This window comes from Megascapheus bottae, chromosome 17 (genome assembly GCF_031878675.1).
Source record: "Megascapheus bottae isolate mThoBot1 chromosome 17, mThoBot2.hap1, whole genome shotgun sequence".
NCBI classification, from domain to species: Eukaryota; Metazoa; Chordata; class Mammalia; order Rodentia; family Geomyidae; genus Megascapheus; species Megascapheus bottae.
The window spans coordinates 5,157,040-5,184,764 of record NC_143525.1 but is presented as its reverse complement, the minus strand read 5'-3'; the positions used below and the strand labels follow the sequence as shown (position 1 = coordinate 5,184,764).

The following is a 27,725-nucleotide window of genomic DNA, read 5'->3' as shown; positions in this document are numbered from 1 at the left end:
AAAATTACTGGCTCAAATATGGAGGAAATGAATAGCTACATTAGGAAAAGCAAGTCTATACCATGAAAGTTTAAAGAAACAACCAAATAAACTACATTAATAATACATGTTAAGGGCTAGATGTGTGGCTCAAAAAACATTTGCCTGGAAGGTTTAAAGCACTGACTTCAAACTTCAGTATGGCCAAAAGTAATACAATACGTTTTATTGTTTCACAGTATGAAAGAATACATAAGTTCTCCTGCTTTGTTTTTTGTTTTTTGGGTTTTTTTGATTGATTGGTTGTGAGACTTGAACTCTGGGCTTGGGCACTGTCCCTGAGCTCTTCAGCTCAAAGCTACTGTCCTACCCTTTGAGCCACAGCCCCACTTCCAGTTTTCTAGTGGTTGATCAGAGATAAGAGTCTCACGGTCTTTAGTGCCCACATGGCTTTGAACCGTGATCCTCAGATCTCAGACTCCTGGATAGCTAGGATTACAGGTGTTAGCCACCGGGCCCAGTTTTTAAAATGAGTTTTAAAAAGAGGAATACTACAAGTCTAGATCTGAGCAATATGAACCAAGGAGAGAGAAGTTACAAGAGATGGTTCAAACATGAATTCATTTTTTTGTATGCAATCTAGTAACTGCTTTTCCATATACCAAGAGGATCTGTAAAGTCAAGTCTATGAGGTTCTTTGGTCAGAGTTACTGGTGATTAAAAAGCCCTGTTGGCCACACCTATAGTTATATCATCCCCCCAGAACTGGCTTTCTATACTGGACAAATTAGAGAGAACTGAAATAAAAGCTTGGAAGTCTTTTCTTTAAAAAAATTAAATATGATTGCTCCTCCAAGAAAAATTTAAAATATAGGTTGAGAACTTCTAATGTAAGAAATGTACATCCTGCCATGGATTAATCTTAGTTCTATAAATACAAAGTAGAACTAAGAAATTAATTTCACCAACTGACTATTCCTGATAAAAAAGTATAATAAAAATAGCATATAAATATAAACAAGCCTTCTTTTTTGTTTTGGTGGGTCATGGGGCTTGAACTTGGCCTTGGCGCTGTCCCTGAGCTCTTCAGCTCAAGGCTACCACCTACCTGTGAGCCAAGCCCCACTTCCATTTTCTACAGGTTAATTGGAGATAAGAGTCTCAGATCCTTTTGTGTTCAGGCTGGCTTTGAACCTTGATCCTCAGATCTGATTAGCTAGGATTATAGGCATGAGTCACCATATGGCTACATATAGCCTTCTTGTTTCTTTTCTTTCTTTCTTTCTATCTTTTTTTTTTGTGGGTCATGGGGCTTGAACTAGCCTAGGTATTGTTCCTGAGCTCTTCAGCTCAAGGCTACTGTCTTATCCCTTGAGCCAAGCCCCACTTCCTATAGCCTTCTTAAATTCATTTCTAGATTAATTCAAGACTTACAAATTCTGGTCCTAATATGTTTTTGTTATTTAAATCTCCGATAAATAAACAGGATAATATATTTTATCTGGGGTTTTAATTTTTTTTTTTGGCCAATCCTGAGTCTTGAATTCAGGGCCTGAGCACTGTCCTTGTGCTTTCTCAAGGCTAGAGCTCTACCACTTGAGACACAGTACCACTTCCGGCTTTTTTTTCTATGTATGTGGTACCAAGATATCAAACCCAGGTCTTTGTGCATGCTAGGCAAGCATTCTACCACTAGGCCAAATTCCTGGCCCCTAAAATAAATTTTTGAAACATGAAATCATCTAGTTGAGTCTAAGTATGATACACCCCAAGATAGGAGCTGAACTTATTCAGACTTTCATAAATCCTTTTATAACATACATGGATTACAAACATATGGATTATTATTAAAGTATTTATTATAAAGCTTTTTCCACTGAAGTAGTTAGTTTTACATACTTATCTATCTACTCATTTGTAAGTGCTCACTGAGTAAAAAGTCATACATATACATAGCACAAGGCAGGGAAAAATACCAAGAGGTAAGACAGAAATCATTTTTGTAATCATTAAATGACAGTCTGGATGGGGATAAGGAAGTATATTGGGCAAGTTATCTACACTACAAATCAGCACAGGACTGGGAATAGGATGTCAATGGTGCCGAGAAGACTAGCATTTAAGGAAGGTTTGACCTTGAAGGAGAATTGGAATGAACTAAAGAAAGGCTGATCAAGTAAGAATTTAATGAAGAGTGACAAGCTGGGCCATTCTGGAAGGGAGGGAGGGATGACCAGTTGTGGCACAGGCATAAGGCCAAAATGGAGAAGGTGGGTGACAGTCTTGAGAGACTTCTGACTTCAGCACTTCAGAAGATGAACAACATGGAGAAGCAGGAAAGTAGGGAAGCAGCTGGAGGTTGTTGGCTGGTGGAGGGCACTGACAGTGAGAAGGTGGCAGAGGTGTGGGAGAAGGACCACCCACTTGGGTCTCTTGCCCTCTCCCTCTGCTGTATCCTTCATACTCTTGCGAAAGTACATTTAAATGCTCATCTTGAAAATGCCTCTCTAATCTTCCTCCTATGCCACTGTGTTCTCATTAATCTTCCTTAAAGAGCAGGTCTGATCTTAATTGCTATTCGAAAACAAAAACACAATCTCACAGGCTTAGTGGTTCCCCACTGCTTTGCCAAAATAAGTATGAACTTCTTTCTTGGCAATGAAGACTCTTTGCAATAGAGCTCGAATCTACTGTCCTAGTCATGCACACAATCAGTACTGGCTGAGGGCTACTGTCTACACAGCTGAGGCCTACTATCTACACAGCAGGGTCCCTACCCTATTAGACCCAGGGTCTAGTTCCATAGCTTTCTCACAGCGCCAGCTTTATATACTCTGGCAGAAATGCCAATTCTCTCCAGTTCCCAGAAACCAATTAACATCCCTGAAGCACTATGCATACTTTTTCTTTTTTTTTTTTTTTGAACAGTCTTTCAGCTCATCCTGCCCAACACCATAGCTGTATGTCCCCCATCTAGACCCATTTAAGGCAGGTAGTGCATCTTAACCATTTCACTTAGGAGATCTTTGTAGGAGTGAGAGATGAAAGAAGAGCACGAGGTTTGGTATTTCAGTGATACCTGAGTTTGCTTGGTGGTCTCAAGCCCCCAGTGGAAGTGCTCAGCAGTCTGGTGCTCCCAAAGCCTAGGGAGGGGGGTCTGCTCAGTGACTCCAGAGAGGGACTCTTCCGAAGGTAAGGATCTGGTTTCAAGTCCTCAGCCCTTCCCTTTAAAAGATCTGTGTGGGTCACAACAAAGTCACTGATTCCTAAAGAGAAATTTAATCATCATACTGCATCCTCAAAAACAATATACAAATCCCATTTCATTCTGGAGTGCAAACACATACAAATCTTTTTTTCCTAAAGTCATAAAAATTGCAAATAGAGACAGAGTGTTTTCTAGAAAGAATTTTTCAGGCAGAACCACCTATAAGACCTGGTGCCAAATCAGCCCTTTTTCCAAAAATGATCATGGATTTCAAAACAAAATTATCGGAGCTTTAATCTCAGTACAGTCCCTTCTAAGAGCCTCAGGTAAGCTACTCAGTTTGGAGTCCCACAACACTCACATTGTCCCAAAGTCTTATGTTGTGCTTTAATATATGAACATCAGAGAGGGCAAGCCAGCAGGAAAATGCCTAAAGATTGCCAGGTCACAGGTAGCAGCAGGCAAAAAAAAGGTGGGAACTATTTTTTCTTTTGGTCAATTATAGGGCTTGAACTTAGGACTTTGGTTGCAAAGAAGCTCAGGGACAGTGCCCACATTCTGAGTTTAAGTCATAAGACTGATGCGTGTATGTACACATGTACATACATGTGTGTGGGAACTGTCCTTGAGCTTTTTTGCTCAAGACTAGGCTATATCATTTAAGCCACAGCTCCACTTCTGGCTTTTTGGTGGTTACAGATAAGACTCATGATTTGCTTGCCCTGGGCTAGCTTTGAACCTGGATCCTCAGATCTCAGCCTCTTGAGTAGCTAGGATTATAGGCATGAACCCCAGATGCCTGATCTTAAGACCAGAAAACAGAAAAAAAAAAAAAAAAAACCATTCCAGACTGATAGAGGAAACTGGAGAATTAGGTAAGAAACACAAAGCTACATGAATGACAGTGATCAGGCTGAGACCGCTTGGTCACCCTTACCCATAAACAAAAACAATACTTCTCCAGCTATTAGCCTCCAATTATGGGCAATGAAGTTGGGAGTGAGGCCCATTAGCTCTAAATGGCAGAGAAAAATAGTGTTTACATCACAAAAGAGAACAACAACAGCAGTGCATTAATCCTAGTCCTGCAGCTTCTGATGACCTCAATGTTGATAAGCAGTTGCTGAAAATGGCTGGAAACAATTTTTATTGTGTAATCCTTTCTTTATTCTAGCAAATAGAATCATCTTCAGAGACAGGTGCCTGATGGGGGAAGGAAGGTAAGGCTGTCAATGAGCTATTTGCTGCATAACAATGGTTGTGGTCTCAATTTCAGTACTTAGCTCATCAATCAAAACATAATTTCTTCATACAACTAAGAAACTGCAGCTACTGTAACAGAGAAGACACAAATACTCCCATGCAAAGCCCACCCACTAAGGATAATTCACTAAGGTAATTCTCTATTCTACAATACATAATGAGCATGTGCTATTATGTTATATAGTTATGTATAGAACTTAAAATGAGGTCAGATTTCAAGTTTCTGTTTTGGCCTTTTCCCTTCATTTCTAAGAATGGAACACAAATTTAAAAGTCTATGACTTAAGTTTTGGCTAAAGAAAATTCTGGAGATTTTTAAGAATTATTCTCTTAGGGAAGGAACACAAAGGAAAAATGCCTATGTACCTCTGATCATATAAGATAATATTTATCAAGCTGGGTGCTAGTGGCTCACACCTGTAATCCTAGCTATTCAGGAGGCTGAGATTGAGGCTCATGGTTCAAAGCCAGCCCAGGCAAGAAAGTCCAAGAGATTCTAATCTCCAATTAACCACCAGAAAACCAGACTTGACACTGTGGCTCAAAGTTGTGGAGTGCTAACCTTGGGCAAAAGAGCTCAGAGACAGTGCCTATGCCCTGAGTTCAAGACCTACAACTGAAAATAAATAATATTTATCTAAATGAACTCAATGAAATGAAAAAAAAAAGGATTCCAAATCTACTCTGCATATGTTCTATATATGGAACAGAAAGACTGGATGGCCACACAACAAGATGTACTGAGTATGTTAAGCCTTCTATTGAGACATATTGCTCAGCAAAAGATTCCTTCCCCAATACTACCAACCATTAACAGTGTACTTGGTCAAATATGAACTCTAGTGGGAAAGTATAAGATTCATGTTTTTAAAAAAAATTATTGTTTTCATAACAGCCATTCCACAGATCATGGATCAAGGAGTAATTTTAAGTCAAGCTGTATTTTTTTTTTTTTTGCCAGTCTTAGGCTTGGGCTCAGGGCCTGAGCACTGTCCCTGGATTTTCTCAAGGCTAGGGCTCTACCACTTGAGCCACAGCACCACTTCTGGCTTTTTGCTACGTATGTGGTACCGAGGAATCGAACCCGGGTCTTCGTGCACGCTAAGGAAGCACTCTACCAACTAGGCCAAACTCCCAGCCCCAAACTGTATTCTTAAACAATACATTTTGTAAGGCTATAGCTGCTATAGACAGAGATTCCTCTGAAGGATCCAAACAAAAGTTGAAATCTTAGAAGGGATTCACCCTTCTTGACACCACTGAGAATATACATTGCCAGGCCTGATAGCTGAAGACTGTAATCCTAGCTATTAGGAGGAGAGAGTAGGGACAATGTTGTGAGACCAGTCTAGGCATAAACATTTATAAGACATCATCTCAGCCAACAGCTAATCCCTGCCTCAGGGGAAGCCCAGTGGCTGGGCAGAGTCATTCTCGGTGACTTTGGGAAGTACAAGTAGAAAGATCATAGCCCCAAGTTGGCCTGAGACCCTCCCTTAAAAATAGCCAACAGAAAAGGGGGCTGGAAGCATGGCTCAAACAGTAATGCAAAGGTCCTGAGTTTAATCATCAGGAATTCAAACAAAAAAAACTAAAAATATTTATGCCTGTAATCCTTGCTACTTAAGACAAATACATTGGAGAAGTGGAGATTGGGAAACTCACAATGTATGGTCAGCTTGGTCAAAAAGCTAACGAGACCCCTTTCTCAGTCAACAAGTTAAGTATGTTGATATGTGCTTGTAATCTCAGCTACTAAGATCCACAGCTAGGAGGCCACAAAAGAAGGAAAAAACAGGGGCTGGGAGCATGGCCCCCACACTCACCTAGCATGCGTGAAGCCCTGGGTTCGATTCCTCAGTACCATATACTCAGAAAAGGCCAGGAGTGGTGCTGTGGCTCAAGTGGCAGAGCACTACCCTTGAGCAAAAGGTGTCCAAGGACAGTGCCAAGGCCCTGAGTTTAAGCCCCAGAACTGGAAATAAATAAATAAATAAATAAAAATAAAAAGCCAACCAAGTTTGGCATCTCTCTTGTTCCACCCACACTGAGAATACAGCTAGTGAGAGACATTTCCTTTCATCTACAATGTGTACACTGAGGGGCCAAAAGCAGATGGAATAAATGTCACATGTTCATTTTCAAAGTTAAGTTTTGGTCAGAGCAAAGAAGAAAAGCCCCAGGGCCACACAAACTCACACACAAAAATTAAAATTAAAAAAAAAAATAAGTGAAAAGTACTGTGTGCTTAAGGGAAAGGAAAAAAGAAAGTTAGAGGGTGAATAATTTTGTAATACATTACAAGTACATTTGTAAAAGAAAATATTTAGATAATAAATACCAGGTAATTTACCTGAGAGGGGAAGGTCTGGAAGGTCTAAGCGCTGAGTCATCCCTTTGGTGGCAGACCGGATGCTGCTGAACGTAGAGTGTCTCTATGTAAACCAAAGGCACATGGTGAGCTTGTGATGTCAAGAATAGCACAATGCAGTCGTATATGTACAATGGGTCTAAGCACAACAGAATCACTATGGAGAGCCTTGAGAATAACTTATTTGAATAGATAACAGATGCAAGTGGCACAAGCCTTACTAGAATGCAAAGGGAAAACTAGAAAGATAGTCTTCCTTTCACTCTCATCACCCATTTCTTTCCTCCAGAAGCAATGTCTATTATTGGCTTCATGATTATTTTCTGTGGAATATTTTACACATATTTAAGCATGTGTGTATTTTAAAAAAACCAATACTGTTTTTGTTTTGTTTTTAGTGACCCACAGGTACATGAAAAGATGTTCAATATCACTAATCAGGGAAATACAAATAAAAAACATTGAGAGGGCCAGGAGTGTGGCCTAGTGGTAGAGTGCTCGCCTTTCATGCACGAAGCCCTGTGTTTGATTCATCGGTACCACATACACAGAAAAAATCAGAAGTAACACTGTGGTTCAAGTGGCAGAGCAATAGCCTTGAGCAAAAAGTGTCCAAGGTCAGTGCCTAGGCCCTGAGTTCAAGCCCCAGGACTGGCAAAAAAAAAAAAGAAAAAGAAAAAAAAAGAGATCACTTTATTCTCATTAGAAAGGTCCTTATAGCCAAGCACTGGTGGCTCATGCCTGTAATCCTGAGAATCATGATTCAAAGCTAACCCAGGCAGAAAAGTTCTTGGACTTACCTCTAATTAATCACCAAAACAAACAGGAAGTCAGCCAGGCACCAGTGACTCATGCCTGTCCTAGCTACTCAGGAAGCTGAGATCTGAGGATCTCGGTTCAAAGCCAGTGCAGGGCATAAATGTCTCTGTGAGACTCTTTTCTCCAATAAACAACTTTAAAAAAAAAACAAAACTCTAAATGGCTCTGTGGTAGAGTGCTAGCCTTGAGCACAAAAAGGCTCAGGGACAGCACTCAGGCCCTGAGCTCAAGTACCTGCAAAAGAAAAAGTCAAAAATGGCCGGGAGTTTGGCCCAGTGGTAGAGTGCTTGCCTGGCATGCACGAAGACCCGGTTCAATTCCTTGGTACCACCTACATAGAGAAAAGCTGGAAGTGTGCTGAGACTCAAGTGGTAGAGCTCTATCCTTGAGAAAGTCCAAGGACAGTGCTCAGGCCCTGAGCTCAAGCCTTGGACTGGCTAAAAAAAAAAAAAAAGAAAAGCCAAAAATAGAGCTGTGGCTCAGAGTGGTAGAGCAGTAGCTTTGAGCAAAAACAGCTCAGAGACAGTGCCTAGGTCCTGAGTTCAAGCCCCCATACTGGCACATTGGCACTCGCATGCAAGCAAACTCAAACACACACACACACACACACACACACACACACGCACGCACACACACGCACACACACACACACACACACACACACACACACACACACACACACACACACACACGCACACACCCTTATATGAAATCCCAGAAGATAACTATCTTTGGTGAAGATATGGAGAAATAGAACTTGGACATATTGGTAGGAATGTAAAAGGATGCTAAAAATCTAAAAATAGAAGGAACACTGATTATGGTGGTACATACTTAGAATCTCAGTTGCTCAGGAAAGGAAGGAAGATCTTGATTTTTGACTAGACCTAGCAATAAGAAATAAATAAAAAGGGCAAAGATATAGTTTCAGTGGCAAAGCTTTTACCTAGCATGCCTGGGGCCCTGGGTTCAATCCTCAGTACTATGAAAAGTGATTAAAAAAAAAAACCTACAGAACAGTTCCTCTGAAAATAGAATAATTTCTTAAAAATTTTTTTAAAACTAGAACTTCTACAGGACCTAGCAATCCTATTTCTGGGTATTTACTGAAATTAATCAAATCAGGATTTGAAAGAGCTATTTGCCCACTAGTGTTTACTGCAGCATTATTCACAATAGGCAAGAGATGGAAAGAAATGGTAGAAATTCACCAAGTTTTAGAGAGCTGCTATTTAACATCAAGCTTATAGGTAATAAATAATATTGTGTTGTACATGAAAGGACTGTTAAGATAGCAAATTTCCCAGTATGCAAAGGCCTCAGGTATTCAACCTTAGCACCACATACACAAAAAAGTGCAAATTATATGTTCATTTTTTAATCACCATAAAACTCTATTTTTATTAAAACACAAATGTTTTAACATTGCACTATTTGAAATCATTTAGCTTGGTTTACTTATATATCTCAAAGCTACATTAAGTCTGTAGCTTCCCAGTTCTCTTTGCTAAACTGTAACTACCAGCTTGACAATTCAAGAGGCCACCTGACCAACCAAGCAAACACACAGCCCTGCAGCCAGACTGCCATCAACCAGCTAGATGAATGTGGGTTATGTGACTCTCTATGCCTTACCATTTTTAGCCATGCACAGCAATGGTCCCAACAATATCTACTACCCCCAAATGTTGTTGGGAAGATTTAATGAGTAAAAACCCACTTAGAGCAACTGAAGTAGAGGCTAGGTGCTAGTCCCCAAGTCTTTTGTTTGTTTGGTTGGTTTTTGTTTTTGTTTTTGCTCAAGGCTAACATTCTGCCACTTGAATCATAGCTCCACTTACAGCTTTTTGGGTGCTTAACTGGAGATAAGATTTTCCTGCTTGGGCTGCGCAGATGTCAGCCTCCCCAGTAGCTGAAATTACAGGTGTGAGTCACTGGTACCTACCCAGTCCCCCTTTTTTGCATTATTTATTTCATTTTTTTGTACACCAGAAGTGGGGTTGAAAGTAAAGGCATTGTGCTCTTGCTTTTTTTTTTTTTTTTTGCCAGTCTTGGGGCTTGAACTCAGTGTTCACTGTCCTTTGGCTTTCCTCAAGGTTGGTGCTCTATGTATGTAGTACTGAGGAATCAAACCTGGGTTTTCATGCATGCTAGGCAAGCACTCTATCACTAGGCCAAACTCCCGGCCCTTACTTTGCTTTTTCATTCAAGGGTGGCCATTTCTGACTTTTGGCTGGTTAATCAAAGATAAAGAGTGTCACAGATTTTTCTGCACTGGTTGGCTTCAAACTGATCCTCAGATCTCAGCTTCCTGAGTAGTTAGGATTATAAGGTTCTAAACACACAGCCTACTCCAATGTTGAATTTATTCCAGTGTTGGATTTAAATAAATAGTTAAATAATGTGTAATCCAATTTATAACCCCTCTTGCACACACATACATTTATGGGCCTTTCTAATACCTGCATTGGAGAGACTGCTGCTGCTGGAGCCGTCCTCACAGGTATGCCGCTCAGGGGACTTCTGGGGGTCTTGTGGACAGATACATTCTGCCCAGCCCCACCTACTAAGAAAAGAGATTGTTGGAACATGTTCTAGTTCAAAATTGCAAAAAAAAAATGTTTTGATTTGCTGTTAACATTTTTTGTGACTTAAATATCCCTTGATATCTAATTACATTTACTTTATTATTTTTCTCTCTTTTGGACTACATTTGAAGACATTAAATCAGAATGAGGGTTGGACTTAGAATGTAAGAGACCTGAGGAAAAAGAAATGTCTAGGTAATGAGGTTTCTCGGGGAGGGGTGGGAAAAAGAACAAGATTGACCTTTCATAAACCATTTTTTTGCCAGTCCTGGGCTTGAGGTCAGGGCATGAGCATTGTCCTTGGGATTTCTCAAGGCTAGAACTCTACCACTTAAACCTCAGCACCACTTCCAGCTTTTTTCAATGTATGTGGTACCGAGGAATCGAACCCAGGTCTTTGAGCATGCTAGGCAGGCACTCTACCACTAGGCCAAACTCCCAGCCCTTCATAAACCATTTCTGTTGATTTGTTGACTCACAAGGCTTTCCTGTCTCTCCACATGTATAGTCTAATCTTAATTTCAAATTTAGCCATCAACTGTTTGAGGAGAGACAACAAAGTAAATTTAAGAACTAGCTATTGCTCCAGTCCTCTACTAGAATATACACTTGAGGTAGTCAGAGGAAGGAATATATTGCTATTATAAAGAGTTGCACATTGTGTTTCTCTTATTTACTATAATTGTGTGGGCATGTTAAAGAAAGAATATGTATTTTTCTCAGAAATTTCTGCTAAGCATAACTAAATGGAAATTGTGAATTAGCTAGATAATTCCAGAAAAAAACTAGCAGCACACAGTGTAATTCACAGTAAATGTGGCCAGGATCCCATAAGAAGGCCAAATTTACCGATGTACTGCCTTAAAGCCTCTGGCTGACCCAGCTAATTTTCAGGGGACAGGGAGAAGCCAAACAATAGGAAACTGAATGGCCCAGCTTACACATGTCAGAAAAGGAAAGTGGAAAGGCAGGAACTTAGGTTGGGAAGAAGTAGGGAAGATACTGGAGTCTGTATCTGTCTCTCTATGAGCCACATAATCCACTGTGACCTTGTTGGAGCCTCAGCAAGGCTTTGCACACAGTATCTAGACAAAGCTCTGCTACTGAACCAACTTGGGGCCAGTGTGGAGCAGAGACAGGTTTGATATGCCAGGCCTGTGTGTGAATGTGGAGCTTTGCTTATGTAAAACAATAATTTAAATACCTGGGCGTCCTAAGTCAAATGACTTGATTAGTGACTTTACAGTGGTTGCAGACTCTGATGGAGCAGGAGATGTTCTGTTGACATAGACACCATGCCACCGGCCAGCAGCATCAACCTCTGATGAATCTGATTCTTCATTCACAGGTCTGTACATAAAGAGCATATCAAATTGAAAAAATGAAGGATGTCCCCAGAGGGGGATACATGACGCAGATGGAAGTAGAACTGATGTAGACAGAATACACAAAACTGGAAAAATTCTAAATTTAAAATTCTGTTTTCTGTGTCAGTTGCATCTTTAGGAAATAAAATAGGAACAGCTCTCCATTGTTGAGAAATTTTCTTAGGAAATGGTCAAAAATAGTGTAAGTAGAATGATTTGATCTTAGTGCTAAAGAAAGAAGTATGTGAGTCTACTCTGCAAATGTAAAAGAAACATAAAAGTGTCATTTATCATAAATATTTAGCTTACTGTCAAAGAACACAAGGCATTAGTGTGTCCAAATACATTCCAAACCCCAAGAAGCAGACTCTGAGGTTCTAACAGTGAAATTTCAGGACAGTCCTACAGCTAAGGTTTCAGATGTGATTAGGGTTCCACCAATCAAAAAGACTGAATGGGACCTGAGTTGAGGAAAAGAAGTAGGACATGAGGCATTCTTATTGACTGTAGCATACAGACCATAGCAGGGACAAAGTGCCTCTGGTTCTGGAAAGCTGCACTCTAGCTTTCTAAGTGGGCCTATACCCTCCTGTTATGGTAGAGGCAGCAAGTCTTCCAGTGGTCCAATTTGGTGTTGTGACTTCAGAAAGCTATTCCTGAAAGCTCAGCTGCGAGTCTGTTTTTTCAGCCCTCCCAACAATTCTTCAGGCCATTGGATCCCTTTTTATTGAAACAAATTAAAATGCACTCCAGTACATACAACAGAAGCTGGCCCTCTGAGAGTAAGAATAACAATTCTGCATGAGACACAACTTTTAGTCACACCCGATTTTTCTGGTATGTTCTTTGTGTGGTTTTTATTCCAGCACAGACTCATAGGAAGATGGTCTGATTTAATCCGCTCATGCGTGGCTTCCTTATGTAGGGCATTTTGGCATGTCATTTAATCTCCTTGTGAATGAGCCAAAACAAGAGCTCCCAGCTTTCCAGTTGCTAAATCACTGCTCTTTTTATTATATCCTATTTCTACAGCTGGTTTGCCAGATGACTAATTTATGAGAATAGCTCAAACAGAATATTTCTGGCAGTATACTGTAATAAGGTCAATGGAAGTTTAAGGTATTTGTTTCCTGATCTTTTAAAAATTAATCATAATCTTCAGCAATTGAATGTACTTGTCCTTAATTTTCTTAGCTTCTTCTGAAGTTCTATAATCAACACAAACAGAATAAACTTCTGCAAAACAAAATAGAAAGCACTTAAGTATCTTTGCCCTACACTTTTGACTCCACAGCCATCTTTTGGGTAGGAAAGAATGAGCACACTGAAAATCTCATTGGAATAAACTATAATGAATTCAGAAATTGTAGAGGACTGTTTTTATTTATTTATTTATTTTACATTTTGTCAGTCCTGGGCCTTGAACTCAGGGCCTGAACATTGTCCTTGGGCTTTCTCAAGTCTAATGTCTACCACTTGAGCCACAATACCACTCCCAGCTTTTTTCGATGTATGTAGTACCGAGGAATTGAACCCAGGTCTTCCTGCATGCTAGGCAAGCACTCTACCACTAGGCCAAACAAATTTTTAAAGGTTTACTAAAAAGAGCTGATTTTTGCATTTCCCTCTTTGGTTACATATTGTGAATTAGATGGCACAATTTGTGGTCTCTGCTACCTGGAGGCTGAGGTAGGAGGAACACTAGAGCCCAGGAGTTCAAGACCAGCAGGGCAACATGGAGACACTGTCTCAAAAACAAAACAAACAAAAACCAGATGATAACTGTATACAGGAAAAGGAAGAAACCAGATTAGGTCTGAGCAGAAAGAAATTCCTCTCAATTCTGTCCCAGTTATTCTCAGGAAGGTCTTCAACAAACTTCAAATTTTCTTACCAGTCCATTTAAATGATTTGGAACCAAAGGGTTTCCAAGGAAGATCACTTAAAAAATAGTTTAAATTTCATTACTTATTAATGTATTAAAATGCATGACCTTAAATGCTACAATCATTCCTTTTAGTTATCTAAGTTTCTCTGTGATTTGAAGAATCAAATACAAATAATAAGACTCATTAGACTTTGGAAGAAAATAGCAAGGCAACAAGAAACATTTTCTAGAACTCCTATCTCCAGCTATTCATAAATAATATTTAATTGATCAAGCATTCTGCTTGGCTAAAAGAGTAAATGACAGCAGAAAGAAACTAAGAAATTATTCAAGAAGAGAAATAATCAGTAAATACCCACCATCTATCTGGGGCATGGCTCAGCTGGTACAATGCCTACCTAGTAAGTGCAAAGTCTCTATTCCAATGGTAAAACTACAAAATAAATATATAACATATACAATCCATCCACCCACCACATATAACTGTGTGTGAGGGTATATGTGTATACGTAAAATCACAAAACCAAGGATAAATTGAAAAAAAATTACAAACCAGCTAAGAATCCTTTTGATACAGGTTGAACATCTTAATCAGAAAAGATCCAAAACTTGAAACTTTTGAGTATAGATATGATGCTGCAAGTGAAAAACTCCACCCTTGACTTGTGTGACAAGTAGTGAGTACAAGACATTTGCACTAAAAATATTCTATTAAATTATCTTCAGGCAATGTATATAAAGTATAAAGGCCTGGGTCCCATCCCCTGTGTATCTAATAAGTATATGCAAATAATAAATAAAATCTGTTCCTAGCATTTCAGGTAAGAAACACTTATTTCACATTTCAGTTTGTCAACATTAAAGCTCAAAATTCCTTATCCTAGACTGTCTTAGGATTGTTGCAGTTCCAGCACTAAATTTACTACTATATTTCTTCTGTTCCCAGAAAGAATAGGAACCATACCCTATAAAGAGCATTATGAAATAGCTAACTATGCAGCCACATATATCATTTTTTACCTAATCATATAAAATGATGTATTTTTTATTGTAGGGGTTACAATTACATTTGCCAGGTAGTAGGTGTTTACTTCTCATACATTGATACTCCTTCTCATGTTTCTGTTCCCATTTCCCTCCTCATACCTCCTCCCAATCATCTTGTTCTTCCCCCTTCCCTTTCCTACTTCAAATAAACAAATAAATTATATACAATATACTAGGTAACAAAGTCAGATATAGTAACAATATTAGATTAACCAAAGGGCAAAAAAAGAGAAGAGAAAAAACATAGTACATTAACAACAACCATCACACAAGATAAAACTCTTGTTTCCATATCCTAGAGATTCTTTCATTTAGTCTCATTTTATATGACCTTATGTACCTAGGTTTTGAGCTATTGTAATCCTTTGCTAAGAGAGCCCTAGACATGTAGTAATTGTTACAAATGAGCGAAACCATTGAGCCAATGTTCTTCTGGGTCTGACAGCCAGATATATCTTAGTACAATCATTAAATAAAGGAAAAATGGCAAGGTACCACTATTGGTTAAACATCATTCAAGTCTCCCTACAGTCTCTAAGGCTCATGATGGTAAGCTCTAAAGTCAACATAAAAATATAAATCATAAGCCAGATGTGGTGGCTCACACCTGTAGTCCTAGCTACTTAGGAGGCTGAGATCTGAGGATCAGGGCTCAAAGCCAGCCTGCACAAAGAGTCTGTGACTCTTATTTCCAATAACCACCAGAAAACCAGAAGTCTTTCTGTGGCTCAAGGGGTAGGGTGGTAGCTTTGAGCTAACAATAAAGAGCTCAAGGACAACACCTAGGCCCAGAGTTCAAGTCCCACAATCGACAAAAAAAAAAAAAGCACAAATCATTTGTATATTCATACATGCCTTCCAAATCCCTTAAGTCACACACAGTGTGACTTACGGTGGGAGGATGGGTTGTATGTATTATATAATTATTTTGTAATTTTAGTATTGGAAGAGAGATTTTACACTTTCTAGGTAGGCATTGTACCAGCTGAGCCATGCCCCAGATATATGGTGGGTATTGACTGATTTTGTAAATATGAATAAATATAAATATGCCATCTCTCAGTGAGTCTAATGTATCCATTTCCCTCGTAATTAATGGTTTAGATGAACTGGCTTAGGAGTCATGAAAATGTTTAGGAGTGCTATGTTTAAAATAGTAATGAAATATGTTTTCTACCTACACACACACATAAAACTGTAATAACTAGTAATTTCAGCAAAATAAATGTATATGCTTATACCTTACTCTGGAAAGACAAAAACACCTAGTTTACTTTTCTACAAAAATTCTATCTTATTATCCCTTAATCCAGAGGAAAATTTTGATTAGTTCCATGGTTTATAAATGTCAACTACAGAATGCCAATCTACCTCCAGTTGGCTATACTCTAGCCAATTTTCTATAATGCACAAATATACTGTGAGATGTACATAAAAGCTCTCAATTTTATCCTGAACTTTTATTTTAAATATACTTAGAAAAAATCACTATCAATTTTTATCTCGGTGCTGTTATTTTTATGCAAGAATATGCTTGTAGGAGGTAGCAACTCATAACCTGAGACCATCAGACAGGAGGCCAGGTGCCCTGGTATATGAACACCAGTAGGAGGCAGCACTTTCCACTGACCACAGTGAGACATGGGTCACCCACTCGCTGAATGCAGGACTATCTAGCCTGTATGAGGTCATAATTCTAATATATATGTTTGTGATTACCTCTTTTTCTTTAAGGTTTTCATCTAATCCCTCTAATTTATGGCTTTTCTTTGTCTAGTTGTACAGAAGGACTTTCAAATGATGCTGATTTCCTACTGCATTCACGTAGGATACCATTTCATTCTGTCATCTACTTTGATCCAATTGTAGGTACACCTTATAGATGATTTTTGCATATGTTATGCCAGCACTAGGCACAATGAACTCTGAGCCTCACACTTTCACTCAAAGCTGGCTTTTCCACTTGAACTATAACTCTACTTTTGCCTTTTTTGCTAGGTAACTGGAGACAAGAGTCTCACTGATGGTTTGCTTGGGCAAGACTCAAACCTTGATCTTCAGATCTGAGCCTCCCTGGTACCTGGATTTGTGGATGATTATTCAGATATTAACTCCACTTAGGAAACATCATAGCATAGCACTGCTTCCTTCATAACTGGCAGACTACATTGCTTACAACCATGGGATTCTTGAACAACTGAATAAAGTCTAGCTTTAGAGACTCTCTCAGCCCAGCATTGAAACTTGCTTGGCTCCTTTACCATCTGGCTCAATGCTTTTGCTCACATAGTTTATCATTTTCTCAAAATACTTATTGCTTTGTGCAAAACACATATCTTGGCTACTCAGGAGGCTGAGATCTGAGGATCACAGTATGAAGCCAGCCCAGGCTGAAAAGTCTCTCTGGGGCTGTTATCCCCAATTAACCATTCAAAAACAGGAAGTGGAGCTTAGCTCAAAGTGGTAGAGCACTAACCTTGAGTAAAAGAGCTCATGGACAATACCTAAGCCCTGAGTTCAAGCCCCACAACAGATTAAAGAGAAAAAAATCCTTCATCTCTATGATGAAGAATTCTATGCCAGCTATCAAACAGTATAATTTTTTTTTTTTTGGTGGTTCATGGAGCTTGAACTCAGCCTGGGTGCTGTCCTTGAGCTCTTTAGCTCAAGGCTATCACCCTACCCCTGGGCCTGGACATTGTCCCAAGACTCTACAGCTTAAGGCTACCACCCTATCCTTGAGCCTAGCCCCACTTCCCATTTTCTAGAGGTTAATTGGAGATAAGAGTCTCAGGTCCTTTTGTGCCCCGTCTGGCTTTGAATCTTGATCCTCAGATCTCACCCTCCTGAGTAGCTAGGATTACAGGCATGAGCCACTGTGCTTGGCTCCAAATAGTATATTCTTAATTTCACTTTGTAACTTTATCACCAGTACTTATTAAGAAAAACACAATCAAATAAGATGGTAATTTGAACACAAACACCGTAACTTCTAAATCTCAGCAAAAAGAGTAGAATTTTTTTTAAAAGTTAGAAGAAACTGAAAAAAATCTAGCATCTTGGTGGAAACCAGGAAAAGTATTATCTACATGGTTTAGTATTTTACAAAATTCTTTTTTGTTTGTGCCAGTACTGGAGCTTGAATTCAGTTTCCCACTCTTGCTTTTTTTTCCCCCCCATATACTGCTGGTATTCTACCACTTCTGCCATGCCTTTAGCTCTGACATTTCTACCACACAGAGTAAATGAGGTAGTTGGAGTGAAAAGAAAATACTAGCTTTTCCCCAGTTTCCTTCCAAAGAAAATAAAGATATGAGAAAAGCCTGAAAATAACCCCTATTTTACAAGGCCAAGTTTGGAGAGGAACATAAATCCCTGAAAGCACACAGCACTATCCTTACAAAGGATCAGGCACACAAACACTATCCCTGGCACAAAGGGCTGAAGCAACAAGGGACTAAGGTCAGGAAGAACCATGCAATAATGTAGATGACAGGCTACACAAGCAGACCCAATAAGATGACTCTCTGACTCTCATATTCCTATTTCTCTAAACAGAAGAGACTGCAAACAGAGCAATTTCACCTACTAAGCACCTATTCCCTCTGTACTTTGAGCTGCAGTTTCCCTGAAAGAACCTTCCTACTACTTTAAGATAGTAGATTTGAAGTAATAGTTATCAAATATCAGAACCTACAGCTGCCAATCTTGGACAAAGGCTAGGAGGATCTGATTCTTGCTTATCTATTTAAACAAAAATGTGCCTTGACATAGTCAAAAGACTTGATCTATGAACATAAGAAAAACTGTTCAAGAGGACACACATTTTAAATTTGTGACAGGAAACAGACAATTGGTAGCATGTACTGTGAACTTCAGTGAAATATGAAAAAAAACAGATGAAAGATGACAATTTAAAATGAAAGGCTGAGTTTTTAAAATAATATAACCAAGGTAATAATCCCATTAAAACACTTTAGCTGAAAAGAGAAAGAAATAGGGGTATATTTGGGAAGGGCTCTCTGAACATGGATAAATTGAACAATGAAAAGGTGAGGCTTACATTTAATAAGCAAAGAATGGTTTGGGCAGGAAGTGGTACTAAATGACTGGCTAGCCACCTGGACGAGAAAGAACCACCTGTCACACCATATTCAATAAACAAAGATGACTCAAATACCCATGTGTGTGTGTGTGTGTGTGTGTGTGTGTGTGTGTGTATGCTCAAATGTGTGTGAAATAAATAACAGATCATTTGAACCAAAGTAAAAAAAAATCCCATAAACAGTAAAGAAAAAGCAAATAGAGTATAATGTACATATAATATTACAAGTCTGTAATATGTAGCTTAAGGGTGGAGTACAAGGATAGAGTGGTAGAATACCCAAGGTGCTGAATTCAATAAACAATGAAAAAAGGAGGAAAAAAAGGAAGGGAGGTGAAATTCTGAAAGTAGATTCAGGGAAAAAATTAGAACAAAGTAACTTTAAAGTCTCTGCAGAAACACAGCCAGTGATTAATAACCCAACAACAAACTCTTCTAAATAGTATTTATTTAGGTCTTCATAAACACTTGTAAAAACATTTGACAGTACCCAGATTAAAAACATCAAATGAATGCAAACATAGATGTGCACTGTAAGTTGAGCTTGTATTTTATTGTTTTATTTGAAAATATCTAGTAACTGAATTGTAAGTCACTCTAAAGTTCTGAGTACATGGTAAATATCTCCCAGGATACAAATTTCAAATCTATGAAGACGATTTCAGTAAGTGTGTAAATTATACTTAAAGAGAAGACATCAATCTTCTTCTTCTTCTTCTTCTTCTTCTTCTTCTTCTTCTTCTTCTTCTTCTTCTTCACTTCAAATTTTTCTAGTAAATGTGTGCTCTTCAATTTGATACCACAAAATATCTTCCTGAGTTTGAACAACATTATTGGTCCTAATTTTCCTTTTATTAGACAGTTGACTTTTGCATTGTCATTTTCATGGTACAGTCAACAATCCTTCATTCACAACTCTCACACAGAAATGCAGCAGGTTTCCAAATGGAAGTTGCTGAATCAGCTAGATTTTCACAAGTGCCTGTACTTCCAAAAGCTTAAAACCATACATTGAATTCTAGACTGCTGTGATTTGCACACTTCTATATGAAAAGTTTCTAAACTTCCAGAGTAGTTTTACTCATGAGGCTTTTGTTGTAAGTTATCCTTCATCAGTTTTCAGTTAGGTTTCCATTAGCATTGTCACTGTACATTGTCCCTATCTGGCTAACTACATTCTTTATCATCAACTGAAGTGTTTAATACAACCTTAAGAAAATCTGGAAATCAAACCACAGTTCAGTGGTTTCTTGTTTCAGATGAGGTAATAAAAGCAAAACCCAGTTTGAAAAAGGCTGAATGAGGCCTCAACCTAAGAGGGTAGAACGTCTAATTTCTTTGGAAAAGGCATCATGCAAATGAGTTCTTATTCCACGAGTAGTGTGAATTCCAAGATTACTGGATAAGATTACTGGATATTCGGGAGGCAACATCAAAACAAACATCAGAAAGAATTCATGCATGGGCTGCATCTACTAATGTTCACTCGCCAATATATTAGGCCAATGATCACTTTCAACACTCTTGTTGCACATAAATTTCTTTCAGAAGACTTATATTTTTTTTTCCGAACTTCATTACATTCTCTCCCCAAAAAGAAAAACAAAAGAATGCTGAGTCTTCTGAAGAGGAAAAAAATTATATATATATATATATATATATATATATATATATATATACACACACAAGATAGATAGTTATCTTTGATTGTGTTTGAGTCCAAAATGTAGAAAAAGAAAAGGAACAACTGTCAATGACTGCATGAAACAAAAAAGGCCAAGGAGACAATGGGTTCTTTACAAGGGCTAATTCCTCCACTACACATTCCCCCTTTCACATAGAAATGGCTGTAGTTTCCCATCATGGCAAAGGCTGGGCTGTCTTTCATCCACCAAATGCTCTGCTAGCTGACAGAGATCATGGAGCTGTGAAGATAGAAATGGGGGGAGGGAAGGCTGGTAAAGGAGATATATGAGGCAATGGGATCTTCATTTCAAATTAGGTAGTCAACGGTTCACGGGAAGAAGCTAATGTCCAGAATATGGCAACTTGTGTTCATTTCTATGATTGTGAAGCCAGAAGTTTTTTCTTTTTTTGTGGGTCATGGGGATTGAACTGGGCCTGGGCACTGTCCCTGAGCTCTTCAGCTCAAGGCTACCTACTGCCCTATCCTTAAGCCAAGTCCCACTTCCTGTTTTCTAGAGGTTAATTGGAGATAAGAGTCTCAGGTCCTTTTGTGCCCAGGCTGGCTTTGAACCTTGATCCTCAGATCTCAGCCTCCTGAGTAGCTTCTAGATTATAGGCGTGTGCTACTATGCCCTGTGAAGTCAGAAGTTTTTAGAAAAGAGAAAATGCCAGATATTCGGCTACTTCTACCAGCATTTCTCCAATAAAGAATTGTGTGGAATAAAGGTTGGTTGGACCCCTGACCGTATATTGTTTCCTTCAGTTGTTAAAGCCAAAAAAACAAAGATTCTTCTTATTTGTCAGCACTGAGATTTGAACTCAGGGCCTTTACTTGCTAAGCATATCCCAAACTTTTTTGCTTTACTTATTTTTCAGATTGGGTCTTGCACTTTTTGCCCAAGCTGGTCTAGAACCCAATTCTCCTGATCTCTATCTCCTGAGTAGCTGCGACTATAGGCATGAGCTACCATTCTGGGCCTTAAAAAAAGATCTATTTTACCATTATAGCCCCCAAATCCTAAAGGCTAATGGAAGAATATATCCACATTTTCCAAAAACACATCTGTAAAGATGGGGTCAGATAGCAAGGAGACACACATAGCCCTTAGAATTAACAGAGTAGGGCTAGGAGAGTAACATGTTCAAGGCCCTAGATTAGATCCCCAGCACCAAAAGTATTATAATGTCATAACCATATATTTAAATTGAAAAACTAAATAGCCTTGTTATTGAACAGATTATACCTGCTGAAATAAATAGGAAAAAAACCCACTTCTCCATGTCGGACCAAATGAAATGTCAGTGGCCCTGACAGTCATAGGTGCTAAGGTAAAGTCAGGGGTAGGGGTAGAGACACTTAATAATCCCCAAAGGAACCAGTCAAGGAGGAAAAAAAACCACATAGGATCCCTAAGGGAACCAGTTCCTTCCCTAGGCCCAGGGTTTCAGAACTGAAAGAATATCACAGTAACTGAAGAATCATATGTCTAATTTGCACACTTTTCCTTCAGCAGCAGCTACAAGACACTTGCTGAGCAGCTGTGAGATGTTAGAGCTCTAAATATGACGCAGAGGGTGGCACACACATGACAGACCATAGCGCATAATGTAAATGTGCACATGTGAGTTAAAAGCCAGTTCCAGCAGAGTCTGTGCAGGATAGGCCACCATGCTGCTCACCATGGCAGAGACAATATGGGAATGAGCCAGTTAGTGGGGAGGGTGAGTAAAGGCTGAACAAATGTGAATAAGAGACATTCTATCTTGGAAGCAAACACACAGGTCATTCCCTGCAACTGTTCACAAGCCTGTGTCATATGCTGCTGGGCAACATCTTCATTTTCAAACCAATAGGGTTGTTCTCTGAACCTGCTAGGCTCCTAGGACTCAACTTTGTAGGAAAAAGATGAGGCTTTTCATTGGGGATTTTTGGGGAGTCTGTGTGTGTGTGTATGTGTGTGTGTGTGTGTTTCAATGCCAAGGCTTTAACTCAAGGCCTGATATTCTTGTTCAGCTTTCTTGCTAATTGTGTTCTACTACTCTAGTCCAGCTCTTTACTGATTAATCGGAAGTAAGAATTTCTTGGACTTTCTGGCTTGGGTTAGAACCATGATCCTCCAGGTACTCAGCCTTCTGAGTAGCTAGGATTGCAGATGTGAGCCACTAGCACCTGTAATTTGTTTTGTTTGTTTATTTGCTTGTTGAGATGATAGGGATTGGACCCAGGGCATGTGGCACATACTATGTAAGCAGTCTATCACTGAGATAGCTACATCTGCAGGCCTAGAACTGATGTTTTATTTATTTATTTATTTTTTTTGCCAGTCCTGGGCTTGAGCTCAAGGCCTGAGCACTGTCCTTGGGTTTTCTCAAGGTTAGAGCTCTACCACTTGAGCCTCAGCACCACTCCCAGCTTTTATCTGTGTATGTGGTACCGAGGAATCGAACCCGGGTCTTCATGCATGCTAGGCAAGCACTTTAACCACTAGGCCAAACTCCCGGCCCTAGAACTGATGTTTTAATTTCAAGGAAAGCATTCATTTCCACACCTTTCAAATGTTCAAAATGTTCAAAATGGGAAGAAGTCAGAGTGAGAAATTATTCAAGATACTTTCCCCCATTTAATTTACATATCCAGTAAAATATCACTTTCAGCTTGTTGAAATTTCCAGGAAAGAAATATCAAAATTCAAGAGCCATGCCTAAGATTTGGAGATACTGTGTCCGGCCCTGAGGCTGCCATAATTGCCCTAGAAAGATGGCAGTAGTGGTCACACAGGTTTCTGCCTATCACACAAGAAAAACAGACCTGGCTAACTACTCTCATAATGGCACAGCTTGGAACATTACCTACTCAGAGCTCCTCACTTAACCTAGGATGGAACCAGACTTGCTGGTTGGTGGCAAGAATGAATCCATAGTATTAATTCCTCACACATCTTAATATCAGCTATTCTGACACTAAAATAAATGTATCATCCAAGAGTGCTGGTTCAAGCCTGTAATCACTGTTACTACTTACAGGGTTGAGGTGAGAAGATCTGAGATCTGAGGACTGTGGTTCAAAGCCTGCCTGGGCAGACTCCTATCTGCAATTAACTACAAAAAGCTGGAAGTAGATCTATAATTCAAGTGTGAGGATGCTAGCCTTGAGGGAAAAAAAAGCTCAGGAGATCTAGGCATTGGAAGCTCACACCTGTAATCCTAGCTACTCAAGAGGCTGAGATCTGAGGATCACAGTTTGAAGCCAGCGTAGGCAAGAAAGTTGATGAGATGCTTTAATTCCAATAAACTACTCAGAAAAAGCTGTAAGTGGCACTATGGCTCAAGTGGTAGAGCACTAGCCTTGAGCACAAAGAGGCTCAGAGAAAGTGCCCAGACCCTTAGTTCAAACCCCAGGACTGGCAAAAAAAAAAAAAAAGCAGCACAAGGAAGGAAGGCACCCAAGCCCTGGGTTCCAGCCCCAGGTCCAGCATACACACAAAAAAAGTCAATTAATTAATCAACTATTTAAAAATGTTATGGCACTGAAGATCATTAATAAGTTAAATAACATGTAACATGGGGCTTTGGTTTAGAGACTGAGTTCTTGGTAAGAGGTACTGCTTATTATTTATATCCAGGCTCTCCATTTTCCAGCCAATAGCTTGACTGGGTAACAAGTCATATATGCACTTATGTAAAAATGAGAACATGAATCAGTTATGGTCAAGGTGCTTTTCAGATGCTCTTACCTTCTCTCGGTTGTGTTTGGAGGGCCTCATCAGAGAATATTCTGCAAGTTCTTTGGTTGAGGCTGAACCAAGAATGATCTTTGAGCTCTTATGAGATGACTGTCAAAGTCAAATAGTGTCAGTCATGAACTCATTTAGCCAAGATGGAAGTACTAGGTTGCTGCAGAAGTCTGAGGGGTGGACTGGTTTCCATTCTTGCTCATGTAGTAGGTTCAGGAGAGAGCTGGGCCATCAGTGAGCAAAATCAGACACGAAACATCACTAGCAGCGGTCTGATATCCCGTCAAGGACAATGACAGGCAAGAAACATTTTTATGCCTAATGTGTTCTGTTTTGACTGGTACCAACAGTGAAGTTTTGAAAGGTTTCCTAAGAAGGGACTAAACTGCTAGGAGGTAGGTTTGTAAATTGCTGAAATATAATTGAGACAATTTATGTTACGGAGGAAGAAAAGTGACTTTAAATTTGAAGGTGTTGAATATAGCATATGGAGCCCTAAACTGTCATGATACACAGAGAGATTTCCTACCAAATTAGAGCTCAAACCAGTATGTTAAAGTCTATATGACAAATGCAAAAATCTCATAACAACCTACTATGGATAGTGTAAAACTCAGAGTTTGTCTTGTACCACTTAACTGTAAAGGTTAAGACTTGGTTAAAGGCATATGATGTGGAAGCAACACAAATAAGCAAACAAGCAGACATGAAAACAAATTAGAAGGAGCATGTTGCTACCTCAGCAGGGAACAACATGAAATCTTCTTTTCCTAGTGTCCTGCTTTTGTTTAAAATTCACTCACATCCTTTGGTGACCACAGGGCAGAAGTGTGTGCCTGAAATAATGACTGTTTTGTTGTTGTTGTTTGTTTGCTTGCTTGCTTTTTGCCAGTCCTGGAGCTTGAACTCAGGGCCTGAGCACTGTTCTTGGGCTTCCTCAAGGCTAGCACTCTACCACTTAGCACCACTTCCGGCTTTTTCTGTGTATGTTCAATTCCTACCAAGGAATCAAACCCAGGGCTTTGTGCATGCTAGGCAAGCACTCTACCACTAGGCCATGCTCCTGGCTCCAATGACTGGTTTTTCAAGAATAAATTGTAGGGGTGGCAACATTAGTCCTTTCTCTGAGGCCATTTAATGCAAGCATCATGAACAAGGGAAAAGGGATTAACTGGAGAAAGTTTGATAGAACAATCAAAATGGAATTCTGAGAGATCTGTCTTTCTTAACAGCCTGAAACTCAGGACCCCAAGGCTCAGAAGCAAATGAGTGAGCAACTCTACTGATTATGGAAAACAGAAAGATTACGGCAAAGTGTACAGAACAACACTCAGATTCTGCTGAATCTGATTTTAAAAGACTTCATTTCATATTTCAAAGGCATCTTGAAACTCGAAATAATTTGACCATCTAAGAATCTCAAAGTGAAGAAAGCTGAGTAGTGACCAGGGCCAAGGAGAGTAAGGGGGAAATAACAGAACTACATGAAGTCTAAAATACTTACAATCTTGTCTATTGAACTCGTGTAAATGATAAGTAATTAACTTTAAGCTCTTCGGGACACTGTTCCCGAAGACTAGCCTGTGGGCTAGTAATTTATGTGGTCTTCCCACCCCATTGCAAGAACAGAAAGGCAAGTCAAGCATGGAGGATGCTTCTGTTTTCTACATTCATCCTTTTGAATAAAGTGGGTTATGTCAAGGCCTTTTAAAAATAGCCGGTGGAGGTTGCCAGTCAGGAGCATGTCTACTTTGGCCTTTATCTGGTGGCAGTTCCCCTTGCAAGATTCCAGTTTTACCCACTCCAGGAGACCTATACAAGTGAGTACTTATGGCACCTGTACTAATAAAATATTAAGATCTAATGGCTATCCTAGACAGTACAGCCATTCTTTTTTTTGGCTGAAACTTTTCAACACCTGAAGCAAAAGTGTGGCAGTGACTGAACTTTGGATGGAACATTCTAACAGTATAGTGATATTGGGCAGTAGTAAACTGAACCTGGAAAAGAAATAACAAACCTGGCACAAAGCAACATAAATAAAAGCATCCCATTTCTCCACAACACAGCCCCATGCACAGAGATGAAGTGAGAAGCTAAGCACAGTCCACCAGGTGAATGTCGCACTCACAGAGGTGTGGCTCTTCCTGGGACTCACCTGTTGTGTCCCTGAATATCCCCTAGCTCCTTCTGCAGCCTGGCATTCTTCTCCTCCTCCTCCAACAGCCTCCTTTTCACCGTGCGAAGCTCCTGCTGGGCCTCACACTTTATGTCATTGGCCACCACTACTGCTGTCTGCAGGTCTGCCTGGAAGCGCCTCCACTCCTCTGTCTCCTCCTGCAAATATGAGTGGACAGATGCCTCAGACACAGGGCAGGTGTGTGTGCATCTAGGCAGGGGCTGGCATCTAGGCAGGGGTCCTCCAATCCCCACATCAGCCACTGAGATAAAAACAGCCAGCAATGAGGCCTTGCTTTAATGTTGTCTCAGACAAGAAAGGCACAGGTAGAAACTGCAGTTCTATGTCACGGAGTTCTCCATCTTAAATGAGAGTTGTTTTCATTTTACTGTCTGCCAACCAGAAAGAATGTGTGGTTCAGAGCCAGGCTACAGAAATGTTCTGTGAGCCAGGTGAGGTGGCTCACGCCTGTAATCCTAGCTACTCAGGAGGCTGAGATCTGAGGTTCAAAGCCAGCTCAGGCAATACAAAGCCAAGTGACTTTTATCTCCAGTTAATCACTAGAAAATGGGAAGTAGGGATGTGGCTCAAGGGTAGGGTAGAAGCCTTGAGTTAAAGAGCTCAGGGACAGCACCCAGGACCAGGAGTAGAGTGGTAGTCTTGAGCTGAAGAACTCAGGGTCAGGGCCCAGGCCAGAGTTCAAGCCCCATGACCACCCCCCCCCCAAAAAAAAGGAAAGAAAGAAATGTTCTGTGAGAAAGTGGCTGGACAGAGTAGCAGGGTGTTTTCCTAGTGTCTCTGAATTATGACAGGAGTAATGTTCAGGGACAGGACAGAGGAGGCTCCCTGCCATGGCTGCAAACCACACTCACCTTTATCTGCTTCGTCAGGGTCTTGAGCTGCCGTTCTAGGTCTGACTTCTGCTCCTCCAGCTTGATCACATTGCCTAGAAGTAAAGGATTCACATAGGATTTAGAAAGCTGCAAGGTTCCTGGAAGATGGGAAGCTGTGTAGAAATGGAAGCCCTGGCAGGCTTATAAACCTGTCCTGAACTTCTATGCTAAATTCAGTTCTGAGTACCTGCAAAGGAGGAACTAGAAGGAAGATACCCCTAAACAGAGAATGGGAAGATGTGGGAAGTAAAATGGTGCTTACTTAGGTTCTAAGGTCAAGAGACAAGTTGTACCACCATGCAGCATTATGGAAGAAATCACACCAGTCACAGTTGCCCTGGGTTCCTGACTATTTACACACAAGCATCCTGAGTGGCCTTTACTGCTAGGAGGGGCAAGGCTCTTAAAACTGTAAAGTCAGTCTCTAGGATCACAGTTCTTACTCATAAGTGAACCTCAGAGTCTTCTGGCACATTACAAAGGCATAGAGTATTGTGGCAGCTCCAGATTCACAGGGTCAGAATCTCTAAGGACAGCCAGGATATGACCCTGTGATTATTCTAACAGCTTCACAGGTAGCCTAACTATCTCTCTCTCT

The 27,725-nt window shown here is 39.9% G+C and overlaps 1 protein-coding gene across 4 annotated transcripts in view; it reads right to left on the bottom strand.

Annotated features, from left to right (window-relative positions):
- The window catches only part of Specc1 (sperm antigen with calponin homology and coiled-coil domains 1), a 243,978-nt gene that overhangs the window by 56,757 nt on the left and 159,496 nt on the right, over nt 1–27,725 (bottom strand). For 2 of the 4 annotated variants that reach the window (XM_090349468.1, XM_090349470.1), the window contains 6 exons: nt 27,107–27,180; nt 26,214–26,392; nt 11,433–11,578; nt 10,103–10,206; nt 6,804–6,885; nt 3,059–3,215 (listed from right to left, as the gene is read on the bottom strand). In XM_090349468.1, the coding sequence (XP_090205594.1) occupies nt 3,059–3,215; nt 6,804–6,885; nt 10,103–10,206; nt 11,433–11,578; nt 26,214–26,392; nt 27,107–27,180 (742 nt within the window). Of the gene's footprint in view, nt 1–3,058; nt 3,216–6,803; nt 6,886–10,102; nt 10,207–11,432; nt 11,579–20,393; nt 20,561–26,213; nt 26,393–27,106; nt 27,181–27,725 lie in introns of those variants that run through there. The other 2 variants (XM_090349469.1, XM_090349471.1) reach the window with 2 other exon arrangements.